This window comes from Saimiri boliviensis, chromosome 9 (genome assembly GCF_048565385.1).
Source record: "Saimiri boliviensis isolate mSaiBol1 chromosome 9, mSaiBol1.pri, whole genome shotgun sequence".
Lineage (NCBI taxonomy): Eukaryota > Metazoa > Chordata > Mammalia > Primates > Cebidae > Saimiri > Saimiri boliviensis.
This window is the reverse complement of record NC_133457.1, coordinates 107,460,802-107,487,844: the sequence shown is the minus strand read 5'-3', so window position 1 is coordinate 107,487,844 and position 27,043 is coordinate 107,460,802. Positions and strand designations below refer to the sequence as shown.

At 49.2% G+C, this 27,043-nt stretch overlaps 2 protein-coding genes across 5 annotated transcripts in view; both read right to left on the bottom strand.

Annotated features, from left to right (window-relative positions):
• IFT52 (intraflagellar transport 52) overlaps window positions 1–2,342 on the bottom strand; it is a 56,332-nt gene extending 53,990 nt beyond the window's left edge. Inside the window, exons 1-2 of the mRNA XM_074406556.1 lie at window positions 2,266–2,342; window positions 855–1,075 (exon numbers count right to left, since the gene is read on the bottom strand). Coding sequence (XP_074262657.1) covers window positions 855–863 — 9 coding nt within the window. The 5' untranslated portion in view covers window positions 864–1,075; window positions 2,266–2,342. The remainder of the gene's footprint in view (window positions 1–854; window positions 1,076–2,265) is intronic.
• The window catches only part of SGK2 (serum/glucocorticoid regulated kinase 2), a 34,913-nt gene that overhangs the window by 435 nt on the left and 7,435 nt on the right, over window positions 1–27,043 (bottom strand). Inside the window, exons 2-13 of one of the 4 annotated variants that reach the window (XM_074406558.1) lie at window positions 26,424–26,473; window positions 25,838–25,895; window positions 25,563–25,646; window positions 24,043–24,174; window positions 22,507–22,619; window positions 22,201–22,237; window positions 21,080–21,166; window positions 18,590–18,685; window positions 16,876–17,031; window positions 14,427–14,516; window positions 9,440–9,645; window positions 5,231–6,354 (exon numbers count right to left, since the gene is read on the bottom strand). In XM_074406558.1, the coding sequence (XP_074262659.1) occupies window positions 9,481–9,645; window positions 14,427–14,516; window positions 16,876–17,031; window positions 18,590–18,685; window positions 21,080–21,166; window positions 22,201–22,237; window positions 22,507–22,619; window positions 24,043–24,174; window positions 25,563–25,646; window positions 25,838–25,895; window positions 26,424–26,473 (1,068 nt within the window). In that variant the 3' untranslated portion in view covers window positions 5,231–6,354; window positions 9,440–9,480. Of the gene's footprint in view, window positions 1–5,230; window positions 6,355–8,561; window positions 9,646–14,426; window positions 14,517–16,875; window positions 17,032–18,589; window positions 18,686–21,079; window positions 21,167–22,200; window positions 22,238–22,506; window positions 22,620–24,042; window positions 24,175–25,562; window positions 25,647–25,837; window positions 25,896–26,423; window positions 26,474–27,043 lie in introns of those variants that run through there. The other 3 variants (XM_074406559.1, XM_074406560.1, XM_010346879.3) reach the window with 3 other exon arrangements.

Genomic DNA, 27,043 nt, shown 5'->3' with positions numbered 1-27,043 from the left:
TATGGTTTTTTTTTTTTTTTTTTTTTGTGAGACGGAGTTTCGCTCTTGTTGCCCAGGCTGGAGTGCAATGGCGCGATCTCGGCTCACCGCAACCTCCGCCTCCTGGGTTCAGGCAATTCTCCTGCCTCAGCCTCCTGAGTCGCTGGGATTACAGGCACGCGCCACCATGCCCAGCTGATTTTTTTTTGTATTTTTAGTAGAGACGGGGTTTCACCATGTTGACCAGGATGGTCTCGATCTCTTGACCTCGTGATCCACCCGCCTCGGCCTCCCAAAGTGCTGGGATTACAGGCTTGAGCCACCGCGCCCGGCCAAGGGGTATAGTCTTATAGATTCTTTACACACACACACACACACACACACACACACACACACACACTTTTTGAGACAGAGTCTCACTCTGTCGCTCAGGCTGGAGGGCAGTGGTGCCATCTCAGCTCATTCAACCTCCACCTTCCGGATTCAAACGATTCTCCTGCTTCGGCCTTCTGAGTAGCTGGGACTACAGGTACGTGCCACCACACCCGGCTAATTTTTTAATTTTTATTTATTCTTATTTTTTTTTAAGATGGGGTTTCACCGTGTTGGTCAGGCTGGTCTTGAACTCCTGACCTCAGGTGATCCGCCCACCTTGGCCTCCAAAGTGCCTGGATTACAGGCGTGAGCCACCACGCCCGGCCCTAATTTTTTATTTTTAGTAGAGACAGGATTTCACCATGTTGGCCAGGCTGGTCTCCTGACTTCAGGTGAACCACCTGCCTCAGCCTCCCAAAGTGCTGGGGTTACAGGCATGAGCCACTGCTCCCGGCCTTTATACATATACTAACTTACAGTTTTATGAAATAGGATCTTACCATATGCATTATTCTGAAACATACTTTTTTCACCTAATCTTGTATATTTGACATCTTTCTATGTCAGTACACATGGATCTACCATATCCTTTAAACAGCTATACAGGGCCAGATGTAGTGGCTCACGCCTGGAATTCCAGCACTTTGGGAGGCTGAAGTGGGACGATCGCTTGAGCTCAGCAGTTCCAGACCAGCCTGGACAACATGGTAAAACCACATCTCTACAAAAAAAAAAAAAAAAAAAAACAACACACGGGAAGATCAGCAGCCTCTAAAATTTTTCTTTTTAAATATTTATTCTTATTACTGTTTGAGATAAAAGTCCCACTATGTCACCCAGGTTGGAGTGCAGTGGTATAATCACAACTCATTATAGCCTTGACCTCCTGGGCTTAAGCGATCATTCCACCTCAGCCTCTTGAGTAGCTGGGACTACAGGCACGCACCACAATGTCCATCCAGCTAATTTTTAAATTTTTTGTAGAAATGGGGTCTCACTATGTTACCCAAGCTGGTCTTGAACGCCTGGGCTCAAGTGATCCTCCTACCTCAACCTCAGCTCCTGGTGAGAGTGGCAGGTCTGCGTTCCTGTACTGCCGGAACTAGACAGAAATGCACTTCCTTAATAATAGTATAAGGCCTTTAAAAAGATAAAAAGAACGAACGAATATTTGGGTAGCGCTGTCCAACCATTCTCTCGCTTTCTTTTCAATAACATTACCAGTCAAATCAATATTTTCCCACATGAATGACCAAGGGGTCGCAGCCACGACAGAAAACAGATTAAGACTTTACGATGCTGGCCGGGCGCGGTGGCTCAAGCCTGTAATCCCAGCACTTTGGGAGGCCGAGGCGGGTGGATCACGAGGTCAAGAGATCGAGACCATCCTGGTCAACACGGTGAAACCCCGTCTCTACTAAAAATACAAAAAATTAGCTGGGCATGGTGGTGCGTGCCTGTAATCCCAGCTACTCAGGAGGCTGAGGCAGGAGAATTGCCTGAACCCAGGAGGCGGAGGTTGCGGTGAGCCGAGATCGCGCCATTGCACTCCAGCCTGGGTAACAAGAGCGAAACTCCGTCTCAAAAAAAAAAAAAAAAAAAAGACTTTACGATGCTAAAACGTAATAAAATATATATTAAAAAAAAAAAGACTTTACGATGCTTCATCCGATGCTCTTTCATTGTCAACGGAACGACTAAACACCCGCGCCACAAGAGGCGGCGGAGATGGGCGCCCAACCCGAGCGCCAGAACCCCGGCCTGCGTCCGCGCCCTCAGTTTGCTTCACCCCAGTGGACCCCGGATGTTTCATGACCGGCCCAGCGGCCTCGAAAGAGTGTGGCGAGACCCTTGCCAGCTCCCAGGCCGCCCCAGCGCCCCAGCCTGCCCACCACGGTTGGAGCGCTTTACCTGAGGCCCAGGGACCACCTTCACCTGACGCCACCCAGCGGGCCGCCGCCGGGTATCCAAGGCCGCATAGTAACCGGGGAGGCGCCGCGGCGCGCCGGGAAGGCGTGGCCCAGGACGCGGCGCTACCTCCGGTCGACGTGATGACGACAGCACGCGAGGCGCCTCTCCGTCGCGGGCGTCTTGGGTGTTGGAGGGAGGCCGGCTGATGTGGGACTGTGCCATTTGGTGCATGAGGGGTAAATCCAAACACTAAGAGAATTAACTTTTTTTTCCACCCCCCTCCCTCCCGAGAATTAACTTTTCACCAAAAAAATCAACCGACTGAATTTTGTTCTTTAATATCAATTTTGACTAAAGACTAATAACAACAGTAGGACCAAAGGGCCCAAACTTCGCTCCCCCTGCAGGTAGGGGAATAGTGAAGGCTTCCGGGGGCGGTTGGAGGACGCCCCCCCAAGATTCCCGAGGCGCTGGCGTAGAGCGGAGCCGGGCGCGGGCGGGGCCGGACTATTAGGAACTACTTACAGGAAAAGGGTGGGCAGGTTTAGTGTTGAGACTAATAAAACCGGATAATTCTATTTTATTAACACCGTATCTTCGCTTGCCATGTTACCAGACCTGAGCGCCAGCGCGGATGGGGATGAGCCCGCCGCCCTTTGGGTGGGGAGTTAGAACTTGAACAGATTCTACAAAAATGTGAAAACTATTAACTGTATTAGGGAGTCTGACGCTAAGCTGGTCCAAAAGGCGCCCCCCTTGAGCAGATTTATCTGAAGAAAGAGGCATTCATTAAAGCAAGGGCTGGGGAAGGGCGTTCCGGGCAGAAAGAACTGCTTCTGCAAAGAACATCACCAATACGAGTTGCCCTGTCATCACCATTAAGGTGGGAACCAGAAGCCTGCAACCAATAGACCTCCCGGTTCCTGAGGAAAGCTCTCTGTGCCTGCCTTGAGAGGTGTGTGGATGTGTGAACAACGCTGCAGCAACCTGGAAGACTCAAACTGATGAGTGCAGAGAGCTCTGACAGTTTTTGTTTTGTTGTTTTTTGAGATGGAGACTCTGTCACCCAGGCTGGAGTGCAATGGCGTGGTCTTGGCTCACTGCGACCTCCGTCTCCCGGCTTCAAGCGATTCTCCCACCTCAGCCTCCTGAGTAGCTGGGACTACAGGCGCCTGCCACCACACCCGGCTAATTTTTGTATTTTTAGTAGAGATGGGGTTTCACTATGTTGACCAGGCTGGTCTCAAACTCCTGACCTCGTGATCTGCCCGCCTTGGCCTCCCAAAGTGTTGGGATTATAGGCATGAGCCACCGCGCCCAGCCTCTGACAGTTTTTATTTACGTATATGTTTGTCTTTGAGTTTAGAATATTAAAACACACACAATTTGTGTTGCTTTCCACAATTTCTGTCACTGCAAATTTTAAAAGTGGAGACAAGCCGGGCGCAGCGGCACTCTCCTATAATCCCAGCACTTTGGGAGGCCGAGGCAGGTGGCTCTCCTAAGCCCAAGTGTTAAAGACCAGCCTGGCAACATGGCGAAACGCGGTCTCTACTAAAAATACAAAAAAATAGCTGGGCATGGTGGTGCCCACCTATAGTCCCAGCTGCTTGAGAGGCTCAAGTGGAAGGATTGACTGATCCCAGGAGGTCGAGGCTGCAGTGAGCCGTCAGCGTGCCACTGAACTCTTCTAGCCTAGGCAACATAGTAAGATCTTGTCTCAAAAGATAAAGTGGAGAAGAAGATGATTTGAGAATTCTCTTTGGTCGGATGAAGTGGCTCATGCCCATACTCCCAGCATTTCGGGAGGCCGAGTTGGGAGGGCTGCTTGAGACCAGGAGTTTGAAACCAACATAGGTAATATAGTGAGACCTTTTCTCTACAATAATAATGGTAATAATAAGAAAATTAGGGCCGGGCGCGATGGCTCAAGCCTGTAATCCCAGCACTTTGGGAGGCCGAGGCGGGTGAATCACGAGGTCAAGAGATGGAGACCATTGCACTCCAGCCTGGGTAACAAGAGCGAAACTCAGTCTCAAAAAAAAAAAAAAAAAGAAAAGAAAAATTAGCCAGGCATGGTGGCACACACCTATAGTCTTAGCTGCTTGGGAGGCTGAGGTAGGAAGATTGCTGGAGCCCAGGAGTTTGCAGTGAGCCATGATCACTCCGCTGCACCCCAGCCTGGGCAACAGAGTGAGACACTTGTCTCTTGAAACACACACACACACACACACAGAGAGAGAGAGAGAGAGAGAGAGAGAGAGAGAGAGACTTGGGGATTCTGTATTCTGGTGCAAAATTGGGTGAATACAGTTTGGATTTAGGGTAACAATGGAAATGAAGCTGGGTGAAGTGGCTCATGCCTGTAATCCCAGCACTTTGGGAGGCCGAGGTGGGTGGATCACGAAGTCAAGAGATCAAGACCATCCTGGTCAACATGGCGAAACCCTGTCTCTACTAAAAATACAAAAAATTAGCTGAGCATGGTGGTGTGTGCCTGTAATCCCAGCTACTCAGGAGGCTGAGGCAGGAGAATTGCCTGAACCGAGGAGGCGGAGGTTGCGGTGAGCCAAGATTGCGCCATTGCACTCCAGCCTGGGTAACAAGAGCGAAACTACGTCTCAGAACAACAACAGCAACAACAACAACAACAAACCAGCTATGGAAACGAAGTCTTTTCACTGGGGAGAGAGTGTAGGTGGTCCCATTTGAAGGCTAAAACAAATCTTGGGATCCTTCTGCCTGATGTACAGTCAGTGTTTGCTAGAGCACCTGCCCAGAGCATTTCTCCTGCTGTTAGAGATTGTAGAAAGAATAAGAGTTTTGGCCAGGCGTGGTGGGTCATGCCTGTAATCCCAGCACTTTTGGAGGCTGAGGCGTGTGGATCACTTGAGGTCAGGAGTTTGAAATCAGCCTGACCAACACGGTGAAACCTCATCTCTACTAAAAAAAAAAAAAAAAAAAAAAAAAAATTAGCCGGGTGTAGTATAGGGCGCCTATAATCCCAGCTGCTTGGGAGGCAAAGGCAGGAGAATTGCTTGAACCCAGGAGGCAGAAGTTGCAGTGAGCTGAGATGGCACCATTGCACTCCAGCCTGGGTAACAAGAACATTACTCTGTCCTCCCCGCCTCCCCCCAAAAATTAAGAGTTTTAGAATCAGTTGTCACCGAGTTAAATTCCTTGCTGTGACTTGTACCAGCTGGATGACCTTGGGCAATTTTTATAATCTCTGAGCAAATGTATCCTGTCTGTAAAATGAAGTTAATAATTTCTTCTTCTTCTTCTTTTTTTTTTTTTTTTGAGACAGAGTCTTGCTCTGTCGAACAGGCTGGAGTACAGTGGCCCGATCTCCGCTAACTGCAACCTCCGCCTCCTGGGTTCCAGCAATTCTCCTGCCTCAGCCTCCCAAGTAGCTGGGATTACAAGTTCCCACCACCAGGCCCAGCTAATTTTTGTATTATTAGTAGAGACAGGGTTTCACCATGTTGGCCAGGCTGGTCTCAAACTCTTGACCTCTTGATCCATCCACCTCGGCCTCCCAAAGTGCTGGGATTACAGGTGTGAGCCACCCCTCTGGCCCAAAGTTAATAATTTCTAAATGTTGGCTTGTAGTGAGGATTGTAGATCATGCATATAAAACTTGGAATTTGCTCAATAAACATAGATTGTAGCATGATCCATTCAACAGCATAGGTTTTCTTCATTTTTATTTTTTATCCTGATGAAAACAATTGTGCTTTTACAATCTCAGAAAAGATAGAACCATTATGTGTTTCACCATCCATAGCTGATTGTGTGCTTCTGACACTACTCTCATGTTTCTGATCATTACACTCTTGTTTTTTGCTTTGGGAAGTTGGGATTTTGACCTCTCCCTCATCTTGTTCCACATTTGCCAATTAACTGGCACTATTAAGATGGAAATCAGTGTGTTTTTGTCAGAGTTCTCAGCACATGTGGAAGCTTAACAGGAGCTCTTCCTGACTCAGTTTTGATCTCTAATAGGTCAATGTCATTGGTGCTTTTTCCATGGCATCCCAGACTTGTCCTCCATGATTCCTGGGGCAGAGGGCTGGGTGGGCGACAGGACTTGAGGAAGGGAAAGAGTGGGATTGAATTAAGAGGAAAAGGCAATAAAATCACCAGCATATACTAATCCAAGAAAGTTCCTTCCCTTGTCTCTTAACCAAAAAGCCAATGAGGCCATCCAGGAGTATGAACCATACATTTGTAAAAAATAAACCACTTTTCTGCTGAAGTAAGGAAGCACAATCCATCCCTAAGTGCAGGGTGTCCTGAATTTATGAGGTGTCAGAGCTCATGTTCTGTCTGATCAGAATTACCTTTAGAAATGACTAATCTGAACATATGGCGCTCCATGGTGGCCAGGAAGCTCTAGGCACCAAGTCTGCAGCAGCCTCCAGCTCTGTCCAGCTCTGAGCTCCCCCATGTGAGGTAGAGCACAACATGAACCTGACAGCCAGGCTCAGACCAGGAGTGACATCCCGTTGAATATCTCCTCTTCAAGACTTCATTTCTCATGCTTGGCTTATTACAGCCAACTTTTTTTTTTTTTTGAGACGGAGTTTCGCTCTTGTTACCCAGGCTGGAGTGCAATGGCGCGATCTCGGCTCACCGCAACCTCCGCCTCCTGGGTTCAGGCAATTCTCCTGCCTCAGCCTCCTGAGTAGCTGGGATTACAGGCACACGTCACCATGCCCAGCTGATTTTTTGTATTTTTAGTAGAGACGGGGTTTCACCATGTCGACCAGGATGGTCTCGAACTCTCGACCTCGTGATCCACCCGCCTCGGCCTCCCAAAGTGCTGGGATTACAGGCTTGAGCCACCGCGCCCGGCTCCAGCCAACTTTTGACTTAGCTCCTCACTGGAGATTTTGGCAGTTATTCTGCCTGGACCTAACAGCCAGAGTGAGGAGCAGACCAGCACAAAAGTTCAGTGTGAGAGCCCTAGAGCCAGCTTGTAGGGCTCCAAGTCCCAGCTCTGGCCGTTAATTAGCTATGTGACCTTCAGGCAAGGAACAACTTCTCTGGCTCTGTATCGTCATTGGTAAAAAGGGGATAGTATTAATTCCTACCCCAGGATTGTTTGAATGGAAAATTAGTAACAGACATGAAAGAGTCTAGCACAGCAACTAGCCCAGCATAGGCAGGTGATCTAAAGTTAACTTTGGCCAATGAAGCAAAAAAGGAGTGTGTTAAAAAGGATCAGAAGTTCTCAGATTATTTGGAAAGCTACAACAAGACTTGAGCCTTGTCTGGGCACAGTGGCTGTAATCTGAGCACTTTGGGAGGCTGAGGTGGGAGGATCACTTGAGGTCAGGAGTTCAAGAACAGCCTGATTAAAGTAGTGAAACCCTGTCTCTACTAACGATATAAAAAATTAGCCGGATGTGGTGGCACGCACCTGTAGTTCCACCTACTCGGGAGGCTGAGGCAGAATTGCTTGAACCCAGGAGGTAAAGGTTGCAGTGAGCTGAGATCGCACCATTGCCCTCCAGCCTGGGCAACAAGAGTGAAACCCCGTTTCCAAAAAAAAAAAAAAAAAAAAAAAGACTTGAGGCTTCCAGGAATGACATTACAGGGCTGGTCTGACGGTGTTGCTGCCACTGAGCACCAACTGCTACAATTTGCATCCTCACCGCTTCTATACCAGGAACTCAATTTTGCAGGTACTGTTGCCAGTTACCACACAAAAGAGCACTCCTGATCCCTTCCCTGAGTCAAAGGTTGGCACAGGTGCATCCCTGGTCCCCATGCCTGGCCCTAACTAAGGGAAGGCTGGGAAAGTCAGTGTCTGGCATTTTCAGCTACTCTAAATAGAGGTAGTTATTGCCCTTCATGAAGTCTCATAAAATAGGGGATTCCCGGCCGGGCGCGGCGGCTCACGCCTGTAATCCCAGCACTTTGGGAGGCCAAGGCGGGTGAATCACAAGGTCAAGAGATCGAGACCATCCTGGTCAACATGGTGAAACCCCGTCTCTACTAAGAATACAAAGAATTGGCTGGGCATGGTGGCGTGTGCCTGTAGTCCCAGCTACTCGGGAGACTGAGGCAGGAGAATTGCCTGAACCCAGGAGGCGGAGGTTGCGGTGAGCCGAGATTGCGCCATTGCATTCCAGCCTGGGTAACAGGAGGGAAACTCTGTCTCAAAAAATAAATAAATAAATAAATAAATAAAATAAATAGAGGATTCCCTGGAGACAGGAAGGGATTCAGATACCAGGCAGCCAGACCCAAAAACAAATGTCCAATACTACCCACAACAAAGACAAACATAATCAACATAGAACAATAAGATATATTGACAGCCAATGAGCTTGTGACAGCTCTGTCATTTTACACATTGAGATCAAAATCCAAACACCAAGAGGACCTCTGATAAAGAGTGCTGGCTGCCTACCCAACATTCTCCCCTTCTCCCTTAGTGTCAGAACCCCTTTGTTATTAGGGGTAGACACGTATCCAGCAAATAAGACACATCTCCCAGCCTCCATTCCAGGTAGGGGAGGGTGGTTGCTAAGATGGAAGCAGAAGTCTTTGGGTAGGGCTTTTGGGGAAAGCTATTTAAAAGTGCCCTTTTGGCTGGGTGTGGTGGCTCATGCCTGTAATCCCAGCACTTTGGGAGGCCGAGGTGAGCAGATCACGAGGGCAAGGAATCAAGACCATCCTAGTCAACATGGTAAAACCCTGTTTCTACTAAAAATACAAAAATTAGCTGGGCATGGTGGCACATGCCTGCAGTCCCAGCTACTCGGGAGGCTGAGGCAGGAGAATCGCTTGAACCTGGGAGGTGGACGTTGCAGTGAGCCAAGGTCGCGCTACTGCACTCCAGCCTGGTGACAGAGCAAGACTCGGTCTCAAAAAAAAAGTGCCCAGTTGCTCTTCTCTCCTTTCTTCTGTTTTCCCTTCCTCAAGCACAAAATTGGCAGCTAGAGCTCCAATAACCATATTGTAGCAAACCTAATATTGGAAACCATTTGTTAAGGACGGCAGAGCAGAAATACAGCCTCTGAGAATCTGACGACCTGTCCTACCAGCCCTGGACCCCATAATACTATTTTTCTTTTATGTGGTGGAAAAAATAAACCTGCTTCTCATTTAAGCCATTGTTACTTTGAGTGGCTCTTCCTAGCAGCTGAAGGTAATTCCTTACTAATACCAGCCGGCCTCAGTAGTTTCACAGGTGCTTCTCTTCTAGCAATCCAAGACGTCATCCTCCTCTGGTGCATAAGAAAATCCCAGGAATGCACTTGAGGCCCCAGAGCTGCTGGCCACAGTGTCAGGGGTACAGCCAATGGACTTGGACACAGCCTCCTGGGTGAACTCTGGGTCAAAATGCTTCAAGTCAGCAGGTCCTGCCTGTCAATAAAAGCCAATGATGAGACGACAACACCAGGGTCAGAGCTGCCAAAGGAGCCCAAATCCTCCAAGAGGGGTGTCAGGCCTCTCTGAGTGCCTCATGCTTCATAGTCATCCATACTTGACTGTCACTTTCCTGTGCATTTACATTAATCATTTGATTCCTCTCACCCCCTAGCATTCTGCCTCCACACCAATCCTTAGATAAATCAGTTAATCAACATACACTTAGTGAATGCCTACCAGGCACTGTTTATGGCACTGGGAACACAGGAGACCAAGACAAAGTGAGCCCCTGCATTCATGGAGCTTACATTTTGTGGGGGATAGGAGGATTGGTAATAAGCATGTTTACAAATAGATAACTTAGGATGGTTATAGGTCCTATGAAGAAGATAAAACAGGGTAATATGGTAGAGATTAACGGAGGCTGCTTTGGCTATTTTAGAGGAAGACCTGTGAGGGGGATCACAAAAATGATCACAAATGCTTCACTTCCCAACCAGAGCTGGAGTCTATTTCTCCATTCCTTTAATATAAGTTAGCCATATGACTTGGTTAGGCACAGGACATTACCAAATATGACACAAGCAGAGGGTTGAAAAACGTACGTCAGGAGTTGCTCTCTGGCTGTACTTCTAACCCTGAAGTCACCGTGTGAACAGCCCCAGACTAGCCTGCTGGAGCGTGAGAGGCTTCACGGAGAACTCCGTTGCCCTGGCTGCCCGCCAACTCAGGCATGTGAGTTAGGCAATTCTAGATCAACAACTGCCAACTGTCCTGCCAGCTGATCACAGACATGAGAGAGCTCCACAGAGACCAGCTGGCCTGGCTCAGACTTTAAAAACCACATAGAATCTGAACAAATTTTTTTTAAAGAGACAAGGTCTTTTTTGCTCTGTCACCCAGGCTGGAGTGCACTGGCATGATCATAGCTCACTACAGCTTTGACATTCCAGACTCAAGTGATCCTCCCACCTCAGCCCCCTGAGTAGCTGGAACTACAGGCATGCAGTACCACACCAGGCTAATTTTCTATTTTTCTGTAAAGATGGAGTCTCGCCATATTGCCCAGGATAATCTTGAACTCCTGGCCTCAAGAGATGCTAATGCCTTGGCTTCCAAAAGTGCTGCGGTTACAGGTATGAGCCACCATGCCTGGCCAAAAGATCGTTGTTCTAAGCCACCTAGCTTTGAAGTGGCTTGTTACACAGCAAGAGCTAACCAATACAGTCTCTCTGTGGAGGAGGCCTGGGTTTTATGAAGTAATCAGGTAAGGAAGGGGAAGGGCTTGTAAATCTGCTTTAGTGTGCAGATTTGAGCACTGGATCAGATAGGTTACACTTGGTCTGTGTAACCAAACAGATCACAGTTTCCGGATTCTAAATAAGGTTAAGAGACAAGGCAGTCTCAGCCCAGCACAGAGTTCCAAGACCAGAATGTACATCCTGACCTTAGAAGAAAATGATACTAAAGCAACTTACTCAAGGCCTCACAAGTGTTAGGTGACAGAATCAGGAATACAGCTCCAGAGTGTCTCATTCTAAAGTCTATGCATCTCTGTCTAGTATTCCATGTCTGGTTCTCTCTCCAGGGTGTACATTTGACATTACCTTCACCATCTTTTTAAAATCCCAAGAAAAAGAAGCTTTTCTGGGGCCTGACCTGAGTGTATCCTATCTGATCCAGTGCTCAAAGACACGTTCATGAATAGGTAATTCACCAAAGGAGAAACGTAGATGGTGAATTAACATTGGCAGTGTTTGGTATGCAGGCTGTTTTGATCGAAGAGGCTTGACACCTCACTTTACAGGTTGACAACACAATCTCACACGTCTACCTCAAATAGGACTCCTTTCATTAATACTGCCACTGCTAATTAAATTGTAAAACTAGCACTTTGGGAGACCCAGGCAGACAGATCAGTTGAGGTCAGGAGTCCAGACTAGCCTAGCCAACATGGTGAAACCCTGTCTCTACTAAAAATACAACAAAATTAGCCAAGTGTGGTGCTGAGCACCTGTAGCTACTCAGGAGGTTGGGGCATGAGAATTGCTTGAACCTGGAGAAGCAGAGGTTGCTGTGAGCTGAGATCGCACCACTGCATTCCAGCCTGGGCAACAAAGCAAGATTCCATCTCAAAAAAATATAAAAGCCAGGCGCAGTGGCTCATGCCTGTAATCCCAGCACTTTGGGAGGCTAAGGTGCATGGATGATTTGAGGTCAGGAGTTCAAGACCAGCCTGGCCAACATGGTGAAACCCCATCTCTACTAAAAATATAAAAATTAGCTGGGTGTAGTGGCGCATGCCTGTAGTCCCAGCTACTCGGGAGGCTGAGGCAAGAGAATTGTTTGAACCAGGGAGACAGAGGTTGCCATGAGCCAAGATCGAGTCACTGCACTCCAGCCTGGGCAACAGAGTGAGACTCCATCTCAAATAAAATAAAAACAAAAATAAAAATAAAAACTGGCCAGGTGCTGTGGATAACACCTGTTATCTCAGCACTTTGGGAATCTAAGGGGGTGGATCACTTGAGCCCAGGAGTTCAAAACCAGCCTAGGCTACATATAAAAACCTTATCTCTACAAAAAATAAAAATTAAGTAGGTATGTTGGCACCCACCTCCCAGCTACTCAGGAGGCTGAAGGAGGAGGATGGCTTGAGCCCAGGAGGTGGAGGCTGCGGTAAGCTGAGATCATGCCACTGCACTCTCGCCTGGGTGATAGAATGAGACTCTGTCTCAAAAAATAAATAAATTTTAAAAACTAATCATCTTTACTATAAGACAAATATAAAATAAAACAATTAAGAGATGCTGTTTTTTATACTTACCAAATTTGCAAAGAAAAAAACAGTAACAACACATGCTCAGAGTGTGAGTAAGATGAGAACTCTCCGGCAGGGGCCGCTGGTAGGAAGTAGATGGTTCTCCTTTCCACACAGTCAACAGGCAGCACGAATCAAGAACCTAAAAATGGGCTGAGCGCCATGGCTCACGCCTGTAATTCCAGCACTTTGGGAGGCTGAGGCAGGCAGATCACGAGGTCAAGAGATCGAGACCATGGTGAAACCCGCCTCCAAAAAATAAAAAATAAAAAAAGAACCTAAAAATAGCTCGGCTTGGTAATCCCAGCACTTGGGAGGCTGAGGTGGGTACTTCACTTGGGGCCAGGAGTTCAAGACCAGCCTGGCCAAAATGGTGAAACCCTGTTTCTACTAAAAATACAAAAATTAGCCAGGCATGGTGGCACATGCCTATAATCCCAGCTACTCAGGAGGCTGAGACATGAGAATTGCTTGATATGAGATTGCGCCACTGCACTTCAACCTGGGTGGCAGAGAAAGACTCTGTCTCAAAAAAATAAAAAATAAAAAAATCCAAAAATGTTAGCATTGACAATTCCCCATCTGGAATCTTAAGAAAATGACCAGAATTCTGGACAAAGACATGTACTTAAAGCTGTTCATCAGCACATCATGATAAAGAAAGTACATAGTAACAACCATATGATTGCCTTTATGGGTGAGTAAACTATGCCACCAACATAAGATTGAAATATTACTCAGCCACTAAAAATTATATTTATGGCCAGGCGTGGTGGCTCATGCCTGTAATCCAAGCACTTTGGAGGCCAAGGTAGGCAGATCACCTGAAGTCAAGAGTTCAAGACCAGCCTGACCAACATGGTGAAACCCCATCTTTATATTAAAAAATTATATTTATAAAATTTTTTAGGACATGTGGAAATTATAACATAGTTTTTAGCCAAAAAAAAAAAAAAACCCCAAAACCAGGAGGAAGATATATAGATAAATGAATAGGTAGGTAGACACACACACACACACACACACACACACACACAGATATTATAAAGTAGGACCTAATTAGGTAAACACACACACACACACACACACACACACGGAGATATCATAGAGTAGGACCTAATTAGGTAAAACACACATACACACACACACACACACACACACATATAGAAAAGTGACTGGAAGGAAATATGCCATTGGTTTTCCTTAAGTAGTGGGATAATAAGCATTTCCCCACTGCTACTTTAAACTTTTCTGTTTTACATATTGTTTTTTCTTTACTTTGTCTTTTTTTTGAGACAAAATTTCCTTCTGTTGTCCAGGCTGGAGCACAATGGCACAATCTTGGCTCACTGTGACCCTCACCTTCCGGGTTCAAGCGATTCTCCTGCCTCAGCCTCCCAAGTAGCTGGGATTACAGGTGTGCACCGCCACACCTGGCTAATTTTTGTATTTTTAGTAAAGATGGGGTTTCACCATGTTGGCTACACTGGTCTTGAACTCCTGATCTCAAGTGATCCGCTGGCCTTGGCCTCCCAAATTGCTGAGATTACAGTTGTGAGCCACCGCGCCTGGCCAGTGTTTTACATACTTTCTATAAGAACAATGTCATTTTTATTACCAGGAAAAAGTCTACAAATAGGAAAAGATAAAATGTCTCTAAAGGGCTTGGCTCTATGTGGGTGTGCTCCGTGACACAGAGCACTTCACATATTGTAAAAGCCTCTGCAGCGAGGGTAATTTATTGGTGCTAAAGATAAAGGAGCAGTAACATGGCCCTTTATCCAAGAGCTGAACCTGTAGTCTGGACAAGTTCTGCCTCTAACTGACTGTGTAGACTTGGACAAATGATTGAGCTTTCTGGACCCCCAATTTTCCCAACTAGATGAGGAGAGTTGGCACACACAGCAAACTGCCCCAGCCCGGAAATCTAGTCTAGAATACTGTGACCTCTTACCACATTTGGGTTGAAGGGTGGAGTTAGCCTCTTGTGGTACAGGTCGTCCCAGTTTATGGGGCTGAAGAATACATGGTTCTTAATCTCAAGCTGCAGGAAGTGCAGAAAGAAGGTGCTGGTTAGAAGCAGCGCTCCCGATGGGTGCTCTCCCCTCACCCCCACATCCTCCAGAGCTCCACCAGTAACTGGCTGTCAACTGGAAATTAACTTGCAGTTCTGGCTGGTTTCGTGTGACAAGAGAGTGTTTTGCAGCCAAGCCTCTCCCTTCATTCAGATTCCAAACCCTTCTCCCCACTACAGCATCTGTTTCTTCCAAAACGATGGACTGAGCACTTTCTCTGAGCACCTACGCCTTGCTAGGCTTTGGGGACATGTCAGTGAATAAGACAGCAGAACCTGCTGTGGGAGTGGGGTGGTGGTGCCAGCGGGGGGAGCTTAGGGACCCTTCCCCTTCTGCTTCTGTACATCTTGAGTTTTCCAGTATGCAAACCAGAGAAATAGACTAAATCAACTCACTAGGGAAGGTTTAAAAAATAAAACCCCAAGAAACCTTCAGATTCCCAGACACCCAGACTTTAGGACTCAGCCCTGGTCATAATTCAACACCTTTCCTAATCAAAATCAACATTGACACCAACGTCTTTCCATCGCATCCTCTATCTGTGTTTCTAAAATAATTATTCTCTCCCTCCCTATATCAGAAAGCCCAGTGGGCTGGTTAACAACCCAGATCTAAAATATCTCCAAAAGAGGCTGGGTGCAGTGGCTCACACCTGTAATCCCAGCACTTTGGGAGGCCAAGGCAGGTGGATCACCTGAGGTAAGGAGTTCAAGACCAACCTGGCCAACATGGTGAAACCCTGTCTCTACAAAAATAAAAAAAATTAGCTAGGTATGGTGGTGTGTGCCTGTAATCCTAGCTACGTGGGAGGCTAAGGCCGGAGAATCACTTGAACCGGGAGGTGGATGTTGCTGTGAGCTGAGATCACACCACTGCACTCCAGCCCAGGTGACAGAAGACTCTGTCTCAAAAAAACAAAAAGCCTCCAAAAGAATACCCAAGGAATTGGCAACACTGGTTGCCTGTGAATTGAGCAACTGCATGGCTGGAAGGACTTTTTCTGGATACTCTTCTGTACCCTTTAAATTTTGATCTATATAAATGTATAGCTTATTATTTTTTTTTTTTTTTGAGACGGGGTTTCGCTCTTGTTACCCAGGCTGGAGTGCAATGGCGCGATCTCGGCTCACCGCAACCTCCGCCTCCTGGGTTCAGGCAATTCTGCCTCAGCCTCCTGAGTAGCTGGAATTACAGGCACGTGTCACCATGCCCAGCTAATTTTTGGTATTTTTAGTAGAGACGGGGTTTCACCATGTTGACCAGGATGGTCTCGATCTCTCGACCTCGTGATCCACCCGCCTCGGCCTCCCAAAGTGCTGGGATTACAGGCTTGAGCCACCGCGCCTGGCATGTATAGCTTATTTTAAGAGTCATATATATTTTTTAAGATGCAAATTTTTGCTTGGAAGAGGAGACCTATCTTCGTGGAAGCCCCTGTTCTTTAAGCTGACCAGGAATGGGCAGTGGGTGCCCTAAATGTTGTTACAATTCACAGTATCTGGAATGTAAAGCTTTTGGCACAAACACTTAAGAAGCACTTACTGTGTGCCAGACACTGATGAGAGTGCTTTGCATACATTAATACTAATCAATTTGATCTTCAAAACAGCGATGTTAGGTGCTGTTATTACAATGGAGAAACTGAGGCCCACAGAGAGAAATTAAGCAATATGTCTAAGGTCCTATAACTAGTAAGTGGTGAAGGGGGGATCTGAACCAGGGGAGTCTGCCTCACAGTCCATTCATCTTTGTTTTTCTTTTTTTTTGAGACAGAGTCTCACTCTGTTGCCGAGGCTGGAGTGCAGTGGCGCCCATCACAGCTCACTGCAACCTCCACCCACCCCCAGGTTCAAGCAATTCTCACGTCTCAGCCTCCTGAGTAGTTGGGATTACAGGTACCCACCACCATGCCTGGCTAATTTTTGTACTTTAATAAATACCAGGTTTCGCCATGTTGGCCAGGCTGGTCTCCAACTCCTGACCTCAGGTGATCTGCCTGCCTTGGCCACCCAAAGTGCTGGGATTATAGACGTGAACCACCGCACCTGGCCCCTACTCCAAACTTAATAAGAGCAGAGACTAAGCCTATTGAATCCCTAGCACCTAGCTCAATACTCGCACATAGTTGGTGCTTAGTAAATATTGACTGACTAAGAGAGCTAGTCTAGAGAAAGTAGTCCGCTAGTAGCAGTAGTGAATTTCCAAGTGAACGAGTGAGCAACAGCTGGTTTTAGAGGGCAGCAGGATGCGTGTTAATGTGCTTCTGAGCTGACTCTACAGGAAGCTGCGAGCCCCATGGGGGCCATTGCTCCATGGCAGGTCACCTACAATGTCTGCTTTAGAGCCCAGCCGCTGCCTCTGGTCCTTGTGGAGAAGGCCTTGCAGGAGGTCACAGGCGGCCACGGTCCGGCCCCCGGGGATCTGTAGCGGCTGGTGCAGAATGTTCTCATACATCTGGGACACATCTTGGCTGTAGAAGGGCGGCTGGTGAGAGAGGGAGAGCAGCTGGAGGATCACCATGCAAAGGTGGACACGGGCTCAGGGAGACTTGAGCAAGCCGGGCGGCTGGGAGGATTCAGCATGACCCCTGTCTTGTGCAATGGGTCACATGGCAGATTGGAAAGAGACAGGACTCCAGGCTTCCAGCACAATGGAGAGAGTTGCTAGGAAGGCCAGAAGTCTTTTCCCACCAGTGCGAGGCCTGTCTCTTTTCATCTAGCTTGTGCACCAACTTTGCACTTGGCAGCATTTGCACTTTCACCTTCTTTTTTTTTTTTTTTTTTTTTTTTTTTGAGACGGAGTTTCGCTCTTGTTACCCAGGCTGGAGTGCAATGGCGCGATCTCGGCTCACCGCAACCTCCGCCTCCTGGGTTCCGGCAATTCTCCTGCCTCAGCCTCCTGAGTAGCTGGGATTATAGGCATGCACCACCATGCCCAGCTAATTTTTTGTATTTTTAGTAGAGACGGGGTTTCACCATGTTGACCAGGTTGGTCTCGATCTCTCGACCTCGTGATCCACCCGCCTCGGCCTCCCAAAGTGCTGGGATTACAGGCTTGAGCCACCGCACCCGGCCGCACTTTCACCTTCATTATTCCAGCCCAGCCTCATAAGCATGCTCCAAGAGAGGCTGTCATTTTTCAGAGAAGAAAACAAGGCTCAGAGCAATTATGCTGCACAGTTAGGAAGAAAGCCAGGCCCCAAACCACATCCAGGGTCCACTTCTCTTTCTTACGATTCTTCCTCCCACTCCTCTTCCAGCTATTCCTTGTCTGGACTCCACAGATCCTGTTCCTTTCTAGAGACCAAGCTACGTTGGTGAAACCACTCCAAAGCAAAGCATGGCCTGGGGCAAATCGACACATGCCTCCACCTAGGCAGACAGCCTAGGACTGGGCTCAGGGTTGGTTCCACAACCTAACGGGACTGTGATCTCTCTTGGTCTCAATTTCCCTGTCAGCAAAATATGGATAACTCCACTTCCTGCTGTGACAGCCTCTAAAGGCTATTTTGAGTCACTCGAGGTGAGACAGTGTGTTATAAACTACAAAATGCTAAATTACCTTTTTTTTTTTTTTTTTTGAGACAGAGTATCCCTCTGTCACCCAGGCTGGAGGGCAGTGGTGCGATCTTGGTTCACTCCAGCCTCTGCCTCCCAAGTTCAAGTGATTCTCCTGCCTCAGCTTCCTGAGTAGATGGGATTACAGGTGCCTGCCACCATGCCTAGCTAATTTTTTGTATTTTTAGTACAGATGGGGTTTCACCATGTTAGCCAGGCTGGTCTCACATTCCTGACCTTAAGTGATCCTCCTGCCTTGGCCTCCCAAAGTGTTGGGATTATGGGTGTAAGTCACTGCCCCTGGACTAAACTAACATTATTGGGGCAAAAAAAAAAAATCCTCATATTCACTTTGGCGTTAACTGTTTTCATCTCGAATGAAGAGATGACTTGCTCATGTTCCTGGGCAGAGCTGGTGTGGGCCACATGAGGCACAGACGCATTCCTAGTCAGATGGCTCTTGTAGATGACTACCGCCCACTCACCAGGCCATGGAGCATCTCGTAGAGGACCGCTCCCAAGCACCACCAGTCCACTGCCCGATCGTAAGGCTCCTTCCGAAGCACTTCAGGAGCCAAGTACTGTGAGAAGGGAAATACACTTATTTGAAATAAGTCATTAAGCCTTGGTTGCCCCATCTGTAAATAAGGCACTTGGAGGAAGATCACCAGGAGCCGCCCCTGCTGTGATGCTCTGCGGCTGTGCATGTGTTCATTCATCCGCCATTCACCAAAGGCCTGCTTTGTGCAGGGCCCTTTGCCATGTGTTGGGGACATAGTAGAGGTCAGCCAGGACTGCCTTGTGCAATACACATGCTGCGTACCACGCAAAAGCACCAGCCAAAGAGGTAAAGGGGGCTGCCATTGTGGCTGATCCATTCACCAAGCCGCAGCCCTAGTTCAGAGGTATTATCTGGCAACTTTATTTTTGTTTCAAGGGGTGCTTCTTCTAATTAGTCTGCCCGGAGCAGATGCCTTTTTCTATTTATGCAAAGGCATTCAACAGGCTATCCGTGTCCTGGGAATGGAAGGCCCTGGGAGTCCTCTCAAGTTGCGGTGTGAAGACTAATGTGAGTGTAAGTAAATGTGGCTGTTCTGGAAACCCTAGGGTCAGAGGAGAGGGTCAGGAAGGAGCGGGAACCCCTAAGCTCATGTTGATAAGTGAATGCACACCATGCCTCTACGCCTTGCATGCAAAGAGACAAAAAAAGGCTTACTGACTTCTTAGCCTGGTGTCCTTGCCACTGAGTTGGGGGCAAGGTCTCAGCAACAGGAAAAGCCACCCTGAGAGATTGTGTGGGTCTAGGGAAGGGCAGAGTCATACAGACCTGAGCCCTAGTTGGTGTGTGGTCTCAGGCAGGTCATTAAATCTCTCAAAAGCTTGGTTTCCTTATCCAAAAAATGAGGATGCAGAATCCCTCCTAGACGCTGTTCTAAGATGCTAACATATGTGCTGGCCCACCAACAATGGGACCAACCTTGTCTACTCCTGCCTGTGCCCCCCAACACCATGGCAGTGGCTGAGTCATGGTAAAGGTGATATTTTGGGGCCACATGTCTCCTACATGAGCTGGGGTTCCATATCCTCTGCTCCCATCCCTAGCAATGTCCAAGGAAGGGATGGCTGGGCTGTCAGGCTTCAGGGGGCTGGCTTTATCCAGCAAACACCACCCACTATACACAAACAGACAATGGCTCCTGCTCAGAGAGGTCATTCGACCATCAGCCACGCTAGACCCAAAGTGAGGAGGCCATTAGATCTAAGACCCAGCTTTTCCAGCATGTGGAGAACAAGAGAGCAGCTGAGGTCCTGTCTCATGCCAGGTGGGGAGGAGCCTCCCAGTCTGTAGCCTGAGCCCTCCAACCCTCACCCTGATATCTGTCTAGCCACTGGGGACCCCTTCAGGTCCAAGGTCCAAGGTCCAAGACTGGTGGGAGTTCAAAGAAAGGTTTTAACTCTAGGACTGCAGAAAGATCTTGGCAGGACGTAGACATGTCTGAATGACTTCAGAGATCTGCAAATTGTAACCTTCCCGGCTCTTGGCAGCTGGAAGAGGGACATGGACCTGTCTTAATTCGCAGGCCAGGCCCTCTTGTTGCATGTGGACTTCACCCTGCAGATCAGTGCTATCCAATACAGCAGCCACTAGCCACACGTGGCTATCGAACACTGAAAATGTGGCTGCTCCAAAATGAGATGGGTTATAAGTGTAAAATTCACACCAGATTTCCAAGACTTAGTTAGAAAAAAAAGGAATAAAATATTTCAACCATTTTTATACTGATGGTATGCTGAAATGAGAATATTGGATATATTGGGTTAAATAAAATAGATCATTAAAATTAATTACACCTGTGACTTTCTTACTTTTTAAATGTGGCTGGAAAACTTTAAATTGTATATGTGGTCTGCATTACTATTTCTTTCTTTCTTTCTTTCTTTCTTTGGAGACGGAGTTTCGCTCTTGTTGCCCAGGCTGGAGTGCAGTGGTGCAATCTTGGCTCACTGCAACCTCTGCCTCCCGGGTTCAAGCAATTCTCCTGCCTCAGCCTCCCGAGTAGCTGGGACTACAGGCACACGCCACCACGCCTGGCTAATTTTTAGTAGAGATGGGGTTTCACAATACTGACTGGGTTTGTCTGGAACTCCTGATCTCAGGTGATCCACCTGCCTTGGCTTCTCAAAGTGCTGGAATTACAGGTGTTAGCCACCATGCCCGGCCTGCATTTCTATCTGTATTTCTACTGGATGGCACTGTGATAGAGCTTCACCAGCAGCTAGCTGGCTGGGTCTCAGCAGTCCTAGAGCTGGTGCCTCATTACACAGATGAGGAAACCAAGGTTCAGTGTACAGCCAACTGGAGAAGTGCTTGGGTCAAAGGAGTGAGTCCCCTCCACTGGAACCTGTTGGCTCTAATCAGGAGCTGTGGCCTCACCCACTCATGACCTGCTCTCTCCTGGGATGCTTGTGCTTACCTCTGGGGTACCACAGAACGTGGATGTAGTCTCTTCAGGCTCTACGCCTTCCTTGCAGAGGCCAAAATCCGTCAGTACCACGTGTCCCTGAGAATGAGGGAGGGCATGGGCTGGAGGGTGCTATGAGCCAAGGGTATGGCCAAGCCTAACCCCAAAGCCCAGGTGCCATACCCCAGAGCAGCAACTGTGGGATCTGATGCCCAGGCACAGACTGGAGGCTCCACTCTGACCCAGAGCTCCTGGGCTGGATGCCAGGAGCACCACAAGGGGCCAGGTGGGCACATCATGGCATTCCACTGTCTGCCCACAGCTCATCACAGACTCAGACCTACCCCTACACTAGCGGCAGTTCCAGGATGTCCTTCTGGACAGAAACCCCCTAGGCAGAGGCTGGGGACTCAGAAAGCAACCACACCTTGTGGCAGCTGGGCAGGAAGGTACAGTGAGTAGATACTGTGGGGTTCTGCCCGGATCCCGTCTTCTGAAACCAGGGTACAGAATAACCATGCCTATGCCCATCCCCCTGCTGCTAGGACATTGCCCGCACCCAAAGTTATGCCCCCTCCCTAGGAGCAATCCATGTCCAGAGACACAAGGGCCCATCCTCTTTCCCTCAGTTTGAGACAATCCTAGACAGCTTCCCAGCTGAGGCCCTCCCCACCCCTGCAAGATCAGCTGAGGCCCCACCTGCAACCACAATGCAGGTGAGCTGCTTCCTCTGCCCAGTCCTGGTTTTTTTCACCCCTTTAAAAGTGCTGTCTCTTGAGAGTGTTCCCCAAGAAAGCTTCTGTCTGCTCTCTATCTCACAGTCTGTTTCCATGGAACCCAGTCTAAGACAAAATCCACCCGCCTCCACCTGGCTCCACCCGGCCCCCTACAGACCTTGTATACATGTATGCACACACACACATATACACACACACACACACATGTACAGTCTCATGTGCACAGGGTGCATATATGCATGCATGTACATGTGCATGGGCACACACATGCACACATATACGCAAATGCCTCCTCTATATGCATGCGTGTACAATGCACGCACACCCACGCACACAGACTCACGGTCAGAGAGTGTACCTGTCCAACCATGTCCCTACACACACACACACACCAACCTGGCAGTCCAAGAGAATATTCTCTGGTTTCAGGTCTCTGCAGAAAATAAGAGAAAAGAGCCCTGAGGTGTCTCGGCCGTTCAGTGAGGAGAGTTGGAGACCTGAGGTCCTGGCAGGAGAACTATTCATGGAGGTTCCCAGAGATGCAGAGGGAGAGCCTGCCTGGGCACTTGGACCTCAGAGGAGGAGACTCCCACACCACCCAACACAAAGGACCAAGCCCACCAGGATTTCAGGTCCACACAACCCCTAGCTGTTGGAGCAAGAAGGTCCTGGTCCTGGCTCTGAGCCACAGGCAGGCCTCACCTGTAAATGATGTTGAGAGAGTGCAGGTAGCCAATGGCGCTGGCCACCTCTGCAGCGTAGAACCTGGCCCGGGGCTCCAGGAACCGGCGCTCCCGCTGCAGGTGGAAGAAAAGCTGGAGGGGAGGAGGAGTGTGAGAGGAGCTACTGGCTGGGTGCTGTAGGACTAGGGCCCATGTGCTCCCACCCTGTGCAGCTGCCCAGCTCACTCCCTTTCTGATCTGCAGCATCTTCCTACCAAAAGAGTGCATGCTGGCCCTTGCCCCCACACAGCAGTCCCGGGTGTCCAAAGGGTCAGCAGGAAAAGAGATGAGTTAGCATTGCTTAAGCACGTCCTGTGTTCCAGGCTCCAAGTCAGGCCCTTTCACATCTCTTAATCCTCATGACAACCTCCAAGGTGCAAATGTTATGCTCGTTTCATGTAAGAGGAAGCTGGGAGGGGTCGGAATGGTTAGGTGACTTGCCCGAGGTCATGTAGCTTATAATTGGCAGAGCTGGCATTTGAACCTGTGTGGTTCAAAAATATGCTTTTCCATCAATCCAGGCGATAAGACGATACGGCTGCCAGACTGACCCCAGGTTAGATCCACCCATGGGCCAATGTTTTTGGACTATTTTGCTGGCATGGAAAGCCCTTCACTTAGGGATGCAGGACAACCCTGGCTGGGCATGCTCGCTCATGCCTGTAATCCCAGCGCTTTGGGAGGCCGAGGCGGGTGGATCACGAGGTCAGGAGTTCAAGATCAGCCTGACTAATGTGGTGAAACCCCACCTCATCCTAAGCTAATCCATGTGGGTGCAGCTTGAACCCAGGCGTGGTGGCATACATCTGTAATCCCAGCTACTCAGGAGGCTGAGGCAGGAGAATTGCTTGGACCTGGGAGGTGGAGGTTGCAGTGAGCTGAGATCGCACCACTGCACTCCAGCCTGGGCGACAGAGTGAGACTCCATCTCAGAACAAAAACAAAAACAAAACTCCTCTCTTGTCATCATTCTGAAAGGCACGAGGTCACGCAGGTTGAATCTGGGGTCACTGAGTGGAGCCCTATTACATTTTGCCATCTTGACCAGAAAGACAGAGTGAAGCCCAGGAGGGAGCCCCACTTGTCCCAGCTGTGCTTCTGGGTCACCATGTGGCCTCAGGTCTCTGTTTACCACAGTGACCAGTCAATCCTACCCTGTGGCCTATGATGTAAAATGGGAGCACTAGAAAATCTTGACCACGAGCTCCTCTCAGCATTGACCTTTCCCGGGTCTATTAAAGTGTGATTCTGTAGGCAACTCTGAATGAGGAAGGCAAGAAAGTATCATGGCGGGGAGTCTAGCAGACCTGAATTAAAATCCTGACTCCACCAGCTATGGGCTGGGTGGCCTTGAGCAAATGACTATCTCCCTGAGCCTCAGTTTCTTCGGCTTCAAAGTAGGTCTATTGTAAGATGAGGTGAGATCATTCCAGAACTTGACATGCAGTGGGCATGAGGGATGGACAGCTCCCAACTGAGAGCCAGCCCAGGGAAGCCTCCCAGTGGGCCCACCCACCTCTCCCCCGTTGACATAGTCGAGCACAAAGTAGAGCTTCTCAGGTGTCTGGAAGGAGTAGCGCAGGCCCACGAGGAAGGGGTGCTGTACATTCTTCAGAAGCACACTGCGCTCTGCCATGATGTGGCTCTGCTGCGGAGTCACAAAGACAGGGGTCCATGTCACAGCCCACAGCAGTCCCTTTAATCCCGGCACAGCCCATAAAAGCTTGCTGGGGGGAGTCACCCTACCCAGGACTTTCCCTTGCCCCTGCTCAAACACCCACAGTGGCTCCCTATGGCCCTCAGAGCCATGTCCAAGTTCCTTGCTTAGGATTCAAGGCTCAGGGTGGTCAGCCTCATCCTAAGCTAATCCATATGAGTGCAGCTCCAGCCCCTGGATCAATGGTTTCTGCCCCTGGAGTGAAAAGCAAAGCCTGTATGATGCCTTACATAAATGAGTCCCTAAGGGAAGGAAGCCATATGCTACCCATATTCATGCATTAGCTCGTGCTATTTCCTCTTCCTGGATGTTGCACCCTCTTTTCAGACCATCAGAATCCCACCATCAAGGCCAGCTGCACCACTGCCTCCCCCAGGAAGATCTTCCATTCCCGCCCCCTACCGAGTCCTTGTTAACATTAATCACTCTTTCCTCCGAGTCCCCTGGTCTCCTATGCAATCCTCTCTCTGGGCCTGCTCTGGCCCACTAATGGAGTCAGGTGTTACAGGAACTCAGGTCAACTGAGGCATCAAGAAATCCATGATGAGGCTGGGCGTGGTAGCTCATGCCTGTAATCACAGCACTTTGGGAGGCTGAGGCTGGCAGATCTCTTGAGGCCAGGAGTTTGAGACCAGCCTGACCAACATGGCAAAACGCTGTTTCTACTAAAAATACGAAAACTAGCTGGGAGTGGTGGCAGGTGCCTTTAATCTCAGCTACTCAGGAGGCTGAGGCATGAGATCACTTGAACCCAGGAGGTGGAGTTTGCAGTGAGCTGAGATTGTGCCACTATACTCCAGCCTGAGTGACAGAGTGAGACTCCATCTCAACAAAGAAAGAAATCCATGATGTGCTGTGCATGGTAGCTCATGTCTCTAATCCCAGCACTTTGGGAGGCTGAGGCTGGAGGATTGCTTGAGCCCAGGAGTTTGAGGCTGCAGTGAGCTGTGATTGCACTACTGCACTCCAGCCAGATGGCCTGATGGCATGAAGGGCCTTCAGAGAGAATAAAGTGGGCCTCCACATTATACAGATGGGGAGGCTGGCGTAGGAGCAGGCAGAGACTTGTCCATTGTGGAGCCTGCGTTTCCCAGGGGAAGCCAAAGCCAGGCTGGTTTTCCTGAAAGCCCTATGGTGAGGTAGCTTGGCCTGCTTTCTTTGAGAAGGGCCAGCACCCTGCGTGCCACCTCCCGTGTACCCTGTGTGGTGACCACCTCTGCACCCAGCCCCTTGGACCTGTCAGAGGTGGGATCCATCTTTGAAAGCCACCCTATCCCGGGGCTTGAGAAGCAGAAGAGGAAATGCCTGTGCCCGAGTACCTCTTTCTTCTTTAAGATGGACTTCTTCTGCAGCACCTTCACCGCGTAGAACGTCCCATCGGACTTGCGCTTGGCCAGTAGGACCTGAGCAGAAACACGAGTCTGAGGCCCCATGGGTGACTTTGGATTCCCAACAACAGTACAGGGCCTCCCGCCTGCCCCTGCTTTTGTCTGCAGGTGGGAGGGCTCTCTCTCTGCACATCCAATGGCAGCAGGGACTGAAAGAGGCTGCAGAAGGGAAGACCCAGGCTTCCCACCCTCACCAAGTCACTCACTTTCCCGTAGTTCCCTTTGCCAATGACTTTGAGGAAGTCGAAGTCCGTGGGCCGGGCACTGGGGGAAGAGGAAAAAGCATGGACCAGCATTTGCAAGCTCTGGGAACCTGGTGCCCGAGTGCTAACCTGGGTTTGCCTTTAACTTTAGAGTGGGGAAAGCCTTCCGGAAGCCGCGCCTCCTCACCCCTGAAGAACCCCGTGTTCTCCCAGCCAAGAGGGGGCTGGTAAGATTCACCCTGGCCCCTGGGGAACTCAAATGCAAGTTAAGCAACAGGCAGGGTGAAGATACAACCAGATGTTCTGCACAGAAGGCCTGCTTAGGAGGTGGGGATCTGGAGCCAAAGCCCCCAAGAAGGGCCTGAAGTGTGGGGAGCTGCTAACACTGCAGACGTTTGGGGGGCATTGCAGGAAGAGGGTTCGGCATGGGCAGAGGTTGGGGATTCATGGGAGATAAGGCTGGGTGGTGGGGCAGATGGCAGAGAAGCTTGAATGCTAGACCAGAGAATTTGGATTGTATTCCCAAGGCAAGGGGAACCAGGTATGAGGGGAATCAAGTAGGAAAGGTGTCTGAGGGACCAGAACTCACTTTGGGTTGGCCGAAGGCCCCAGGTTGATGTTCCCGTTGGCCCTGGAGGGCTGCAGAAAGAGGTGATTGCAATCAGCAGGCCGCTGTCCTTGCCTACCTTCCTTTCTGCTGGCCCAGGCCCTGATGCCACCTCCAGCGACTCTTCTAGGCCTGCCTGCCTTCTTCTTTTTTTTTTTCTTCTTTTCTCCTTTCTTCCTTCCCTCCCTTCCTCCCTTCCTTCCTTTCCTTCCTTCCTCCCTCCCTCCCTCCCTCCCTCCTTTACACCTATCTACCCACCCACCAATCCACTTATTCACCATCTTACCCACTTCTCAAAACAGCCTTGGGAGGCAGCTGGCTGTTGTGCTAATTGAATAGGTGAGGAAACTGAGCCCAGAGTGGTGTTGCCCAAGGTCTCACAGGCAAGTAGTTTGGGATAGAACCCAGTTATCTTCATGACAAATCCCATGATTTTTCCACTCCATCTTGGAGCCCTTGCTCAAATCTCTCCTCTGGCTCATTTCTAAGTGCTCGCAGTGACCCTGTCAGCCCCTGACATTGTCTGGGACAGCCCATGGGGCTAGTGCAGGCGTCCCCAAACTTTTTACACAGGGGGCCAGTTCACTGTCCCTCAGACATGT